Consider the following 6,902-nt stretch of genomic DNA (forward strand, 5'->3'; position numbering starts at 1 on the left):
GGCAGAGCTGCCTGGGGGGGCACAGTCACCCCAGAGGTGGCTGGGATCTAGAGCTGCCTCCCCAGGAAGTCAAAGTCAAGACGGAAAGACAGCTCCCTTCCCTAGGCTTCAGCTGCGACCCTCTTAGTCAAAAACCTCTGCCTACTTTTGCTTACTCCTCAGTTAACAGAATCTCAGGCCTTCGAATCAGGCCCACTTGTCTACCCAATAAAGTGTTTTTTCCAGAAACAAGTTGGGGAAGGGCGCTTGAGTGCATGTGCCAGTGCAGATCACTGCATGTATGTTTTCACTCATAGGGTAAGAAAAATGAAAATGGAAAGAAAGCCATCTTCCATCTCCCCAGCCACTCCCGGCCCCTAGCAGGGGTCCCCCCATTCCCCTAAATGGCACTCCCTCCCATCCTCTTCCTGGCACTTCTCTGGGGCTTATCAAGCCGCCTGCAAGCGAGGAGGTCACAAACGGGTGAAACGTTATGGAGATTCGACCCTCGTGCCCACTTCGTGGCCATGGCCAAAGCTGCCGTAAAGCTCGCGGTTCGGGTCGGACTCCTACCTGGGCTCTGCTGAAGCCTGGCCGCGGAGAAAAAGAGCAACTCCAGGCTCCAGGGGGCGCGCAGCCCTCCAGGGGGGCTGGCACCGAAAGAACCTACCTAGCTACCAGAGACGTCACCGCGCCGTAGGCTGGGGATTGGCTGGCTGGCTCTCTCTGAGACGGAGTTTTAGATCGTCTTTTCTGTCATGACTAAGTAGTATTCTAAAAGTTCCAGTTCCAGAGCTTGGATCACCAAAGACCCTTTCTCAGTGGAGAATGACTACAACCCCCAGGAATCAACTGGCCTGAGAGGAAGGCTCGTCTGAGGATGCGTAGTAAGGACGGCTGACCCGGAAGCCGGAAGTTCAAAGGAGGCAGCCAGCTGGAGTTGCGGCCTCCGCGAGCTACCGCCTCGGTGGGCGGAGTTATGCTGAGTCTGAAGATTAGAGGGTAAGCGGGTCGCGTGGGAGGGAGAAAGGTGGCGCTCTGCACCAATAGCACCTCAGCGTTCAGGGTGGTTTCTGGGCCGCTACCCTCGCTCTTCTGGTCGTGGGCGCAGCTTCCGGCTGCGTTGGGAAGTCGTGCGGGCCGGAGGACTCGAACCCAGAGGGAGCGGCAGCATTCAGGTACGCCGTCCGCCAGGCCCTAGCGGGGGCTTCCTATCTGCCTGGGCGCGCCTGCTCGGGCCGGCCTTTGCTTACCGCATCCTCACGCCCAGTCTTCGGGCTTCCGTACTCTGCGCGGCGGACCGCGCCGCTGGCAGCCCGGCAAGCTCCTTGGGGCCGTAGGTTCCTGTCAGACCCTGACTCCCACCGTGCGTCTTGGCCCTCTGCGCTCCGACTCCGACTCCAGTAGCTCTGACCCCTTCTCGTCTCGCAGAGCGCTGCGCCCTGAGATGCAGCTTTTCCAGGCACTCTTCGTGCGTATTGATAATCTGGCTCCACTCCTTTGCGGCTTTCTATGCCTGGAATGCTCTCCCTGTCCCTCCTCTACTGGTGTAAATCTTGCCCCTCCCCAAATGACAGCTGCCCCCCCCCCACCTTTCTGCTAACTTATCTTGAGCCCACACCTTGTCTCTGAACTCTCAACGTGCCTCTTTTCTGGTCGCCGCCGTCTTGTACTTTGTCTAACAGGGTTTGGGATGCAGAGTTTATCCCCATCAGATCATAATCTACTTTGAGACAGAAGCCGCGTTCTCTGCGGCTTTCATAGCACGAATAAAAGGTAGACAGCTAAATGAGTAAATTTAAGCGGAGGTGGCTGGACCCGTTTGAGGAAATGAGTTTTCCGGAGGAGAAGCTTGAGCCTTGAGGGCACAACATGCTTAGGCGGCAGGAAAGGAGAGAAAAGCCATATAACCTTTGCACGTTGCATTTCCACAGTGGCTCTCTTTTTCTTTTCCCTGTTTTTCTGAGACCTTCCCTTTAACGCCATAAGAGACCCAGCCTTGAGCTTTATTAGGGAAACGGATGTCCTTCAGGTGAGAATGTTCTCCAGCTGACCTCAAGTTTTCTTCATTTCCAAAGGTAATCCTTGTATCTCCTTATCAGTAAGCAAGACAACTAGGATTTACTTGACTTTATTACCTTCTCAAGCTGCTGCCCTATCACTCGCATTCCCTTAACCAGGAAATCACAAAAATATTGACTCAAATCTTTGGGGTGAGGCGTTCCTGTCGTGGCACAGTGGAAACAAATCCGACTAGGAACCTTGAGGTTGCGGGTTCGATCCCTGGCCTTGCTCAGTGGGTTAAGGATCTTGCTTTGCCAAGAACTGTGGTGTAGGTCGCAGATGCAGATGCAGCTGGGATCCCTCGTTACTGTGACTGTGGCACAGGCCGGCAGCTACAGCTCCAACTCAGCCCTTAGCCTGGGAACCTCCATATGCCACAGGTGTGGCCCTGAAAGGAAAAAGAAGAAAAAAAATAGAAGTTCAGGACAGCTTCCCACAGGGGCTTCATGGCTCATTGCTATTAAAAGAAAAAAAAGGAAATCTTTGGGGTGAGAGAAGGGGTTTTGATCCTTTGAATAATCTGTTTCTCTCTGTCCTAGAAAATTGCATAGACACATAAGCCTTGGGGAATGGGGTTCATGGGCCTGCTGGGGCCCTGGCTAAGAATCTATTCTTTCTACTTAATACCTGTTCCAGTTTGGTGCATTAAATTGACTTCTGGCCTAGGTTTACCTGTGACCTAGTCACCTATTTCTATCCAGTGATTCTATCAGATTAATTTTTATGGCCACTTAACTCTGCAGTAGTATTTCTTAGTTTTCATTCTGGTCCAGTAAGTACACCCAAAAGATACAGCAGTGATTTTCAACCACTGTTGTAGTTAAATGAAAAAGCATCCCAGATGTTTCTGGAATTTCCTACCTGTATTCCTAATTTTTTTTTTTTTTTTAGCTTTTTAGGGCTGCACCTGTAGCATATGGAAGTTCCCAGGCTAAGGGTCGAATCCGGAGCTACAGCTGCTGGCCTACGCCACAGCCACAGCCACTCGAGATCCTTAACCCACTGAAGGAGGTCAGGGACGGAACCTGCAACCTTATGGTTCCTAGTCAGATTCGTTTCTGCTGCGCCAGGACAGGAACTCCCTCCCTAATTGTTTTCCTTTTTCAAACTGGCGTTCCCTTGGCTTCTCTGGTTTTATCCTGTTTTGGTGTCACTTGTTATTTCCATCTGCATCCGTGGCCTAGCCTTGCTCCCAAGAGCTGTTCCACATTTGCATATCCATCTGCCTGATCACATGAGTATTGTATTGAGCATCTTTTTCTTTTTTTCTTTTTTGGCCACCCCATGGCATATGGAACTCTGGGCCAAGGATGAGATCAGATCAGATCCGAACTACAGTTACTGCCCACGCTGCAGCTGTGGCAGTGCTGGATTCTATAACCCACTGTGCCTGGGTGGGGATCAAACCTGTGTCCTGGTGCTGCAGAGATGCTGCCAATCCCCTTGCACCACAGCAGGAACTCCTTTATTGAGCATCTTAATTTTTTTTCTTTTTTGGCCACCCTGCGGCATATGGAATTCCCAGGCCAGGGATCAGATCTGAGCGGCAGTCGCCACCTAAGCCACAGGTGCAGCAACACTGCCACCTAAGCTGCAGGTGCGGCAACACCGAATCCTTAACCCAGTGTGCTGGGCCGGGGATCGCACCTGTGTCTCAGTGCTCCCAAGACTGAGGATCCTGTTGCTCGTCAGTGGGAACTCCTTGAGCATCTGGATTTTAACATGTCTAGTTCATGATCTTCTTTTTTTTTTTTTGTCTTTTTGTTGTTGCTATTTCTTGGGGCGCTCCCACGGCATATGGAGGTTCCCAGGCTAGGGGTTGAATCGGAGCTGTAGCCACCGGCCTATGCCAGAGCCACAGCAACGCGGGATCCGAGCCGCATCTGCAACCTACACCACAGCTCACGGCAACGCCGGATCGTCAACCCACTGAGCAAGGGCAGGGACCGAACCCACAACCTCATGGTTCCTAGTCGGATTCGTTAACCGCTGCGCCACGACGGGAACTCCCTCATCATCTTCTTGACTGACACCGCCACCGTCATCCGCAGACATAGCAACACACGTGTTTCTTCTTTATTTCTATTAACAGTCTCACTCCTTCAAGTTTCCTAATTTGTTAGCTTAGAGATATTTTTCAGCTTTGCCCTAATCTGTTCGTTTAATAAACCTTGTTCTGCTTCCAGAATAATTTCTGCATCTGTCTTCTCCTTTTCTACTGCCCTGCCTTAGCTCGAGGTCTGTGAAGAGTTTTTGTTAATTTGAGAATAGGAAAATAGGATAAATCTCACATTAGATTAGACAAGAGGGAGTTCCCTTTATGGTGCAGGGGAAATGAGTCTGAATAGTATTCATGAGGATGTGGGTTCAATCCCTGGCCTCACTCAGTGGGTTAAGGATCTAGCATTGCCATGAGCTGTGGTATATAGGCTGGCAGCTGTAGCTCCAATTCGACCCCTAGCCTGGGAGCTTCCGTATGCCACTGATGTGGCCCTAAAAAAGCAAAATAAATAAATAAATAACATTTAAACAAAAGGAGGAAGGTTCTAGAAAAATTGCATCTGTCAGATCTTCTGTCACTCCTAGGCGAGATGTACCACCCTATTTCCAGCCCTGAGAAAAGGTGGACCTGTAACTGGTTAGCATCTGCCCAGTGTCATGTGGGCCAGGAGGAGAAAGAATAAGTGGGAGGGCGGTTGAAGGCTTCAGGGTTTCTGCTGGCAGCCCATTAATTACCTTAGTGTCCTGCTCTGATTGTATGGTTGTTTTTTTTACTGTCTCCTATCATTCTTTCAGATCTCAGATAACCCGAATAGAACCCTGACTTGTCTTCACCCTGTGCCATTTGGTTTCCTTCCTCTGACCTTATTTATTGTCACTTTTCACAGTCCTTTGGAATTATGATTCAAGGAAGGTGTGCCTCAGCTCAGTGTGGGATCTGCCCTTAAGGACTGGCTCAAAGGCAGTGTTCAGCCCATGGGACTATTTTTTTTTTGTCTTTTGTCTTTTTAGGGCCGCACCCGAGGCATACGGAGGTTCCCAGGCTGGGGGGTCTATTGAGCTACAGCTGCTGGCGTATGCCAGAGCCGTAGCAACACTTAATGTCTCACGCTACTCCTGACCCCACCCCTCAACCAGCTAATCCCGAGCTTTTCTTCTTTCAAATTCTTGACTTTTAAGGAACGTATTCTCATTAACTTAAGTCAGTCTTTCAATTTTTAATTCCCTCAATAGAGAGGAGCCTAAGAATACAATCATAGTTCCAAATTCAGGAAGGAACATTTTGTTTAAAATGAGAGATTCCCATTCTAAACTTTTTCTTTCTCTTGTTCTCTAGCTCATAACAGTTAAATTAGAAGTAATTTGGAGTTCCCGTTGTGGCGCAGTGGTTAATGAATCCGACTAGGAACCATGAGGTTGCGGGTTCGGTCCCTGCCCTTGCTCAGTGGGTTAATGATCCGGCGTTGCCGTGAGCTGTGGTGTAGGTTGCAGACGCGGCTGGGATCCTGCATTGCTGTGGCTCTGGCGTAGGCCAGTGGCTACAGCTCCGATTCAACCCCTAGCCTGGGAACCTCCATATGCTGCGAGAGCGGCCCAAAGAAATAGCAAAAAGACAAAAAAAAAAAAGAAGTAATTTATCTCCAAGGGGGAGGGAGGGAAGAGTGGGAGGGACTGAGAATTTGGGGTTAGTAGATGCAAACTATTACATTTAGAATGGATGAGTTCCCATCATGGCACGGTGGTTAATGAATCCGACTAGGAACCATGGGTTAAGGATCCTAGCCTGGAAACGCCATGTGCTACGGGAGCGGCCCTAGAAAAGGCAAAAAGACAAAAACAGAAAAAACCCTCACTGGATCTTTAACCCACTGAGCAAGGCCAGGGATCGAACCCACAACCTCATGGTTCCTAGTCGGATTCATTAACCACTGTGCCACTATGGGAACTCCTGACTTGCCCTTTGGAATGTTGGAGTTCCCAAACAGTATCTTCCATATATGTAGGGGCCATTCAGAACGGAGTGCAGGCAGACTCAGCAGGATGCAGAAGTTATGGAACGGCCTTAAACAGGGACGTGGGCTGGCAATGAAGCCTTATCCTCCAGTCTAAGTCCAGTCTGTCTTTGTAGGGGACATCATGCCAACCGCCAAGCAACTGGCTGACATTGGCTACAAGACCTTCTCCACCTCCATGATGCTCCTCACCGTGTATGGGGGCTACCTCTGCAGCGTCCGGGCCTACCATTACTTCCAGCGGCGCAGCTCCCGGCGCCAGGCTGCGGAAGAGCAGAAGACCTCGGGAGTCCCCTAGGAGCAGGGACGTTTTTCTTGAGCAGAGAGGCCTGAGGCATGCTATGGAAAGACCTCACCTGCAATCATTTCTGAGTCAAGAGAACTAGAGCCTTAATGGTTTCTGAACTCTGCTGGGAGAAAGTGCCCATGTTTTTCTCTGGTGCCGCCAGTTTGGAGAGGCTGGCTGTCAAGTCACAGCAGGAATGGGAGGGTGAGGCACACCTACAGACATTAAATGTTTTGCCCCGTCTGTGTGTGTTTTTGTTTACTTAAATAGAGTATGGACCACAGAGCTGGGAGCTTGACTACCAATTTTCTAATCACAGGCCAAACTTCCATATCCTGAGCTCTTAACACCCACAAAGTGGGGGATATACAATTTTAGGAATAGTGATCTCTCAACTTTCAGGATCTCGGAGAAAAGACTATCCCTGTATCTGCATAAATTCTCTGAAAAGACTCTGTAAAGACCAAAGCTCTTTTGGAGCTCCCTTGTGGCTCAGAGGGTTAAGGCTCTAGCATGGTCACTGCTGTGGCTCTGGTTACAGCTGTGACATGGATTTGACC

At 50.0% G+C, this 6,902-nt stretch overlaps 1 protein-coding gene across 2 annotated transcripts; it reads left to right on the top strand.

The window, feature by feature from the left end:
- The first annotated feature begins 769 nt into the window (after positions 1–769).
- Positions 770–6,585, top strand: LOC125130800 (cytochrome c oxidase assembly protein COX14). Of its 2 annotated transcripts, none has more exons than XM_047786589.1 (2): positions 770–981; positions 6,173–6,585. In XM_047786589.1, the coding sequence occupies exon 2, from the start codon at positions 6,181–6,183 to the stop codon at positions 6,352–6,354; it is 174 nt and encodes a 57-aa protein (XP_047642545.1). In that variant the 5' UTR covers positions 770–981; positions 6,173–6,180; the 3' UTR covers positions 6,355–6,585. The 2 variants fall into 2 exon arrangements, with proteins under 2 accessions (XP_047642545.1, XP_047642546.1); XM_047786590.1 differs by lacking the exon at positions 770–981 and adding an exon at positions 1,023–1,157.
- The last annotated feature ends 317 nt before the right edge of the window (positions 6,586–6,902 follow it).

This window comes from Phacochoerus africanus, chromosome 7, assembly GCF_016906955.1.
Source record: "Phacochoerus africanus isolate WHEZ1 chromosome 7, ROS_Pafr_v1, whole genome shotgun sequence".
NCBI classification, from domain to species: domain Eukaryota; kingdom Metazoa; phylum Chordata; class Mammalia; order Artiodactyla; family Suidae; genus Phacochoerus; species Phacochoerus africanus.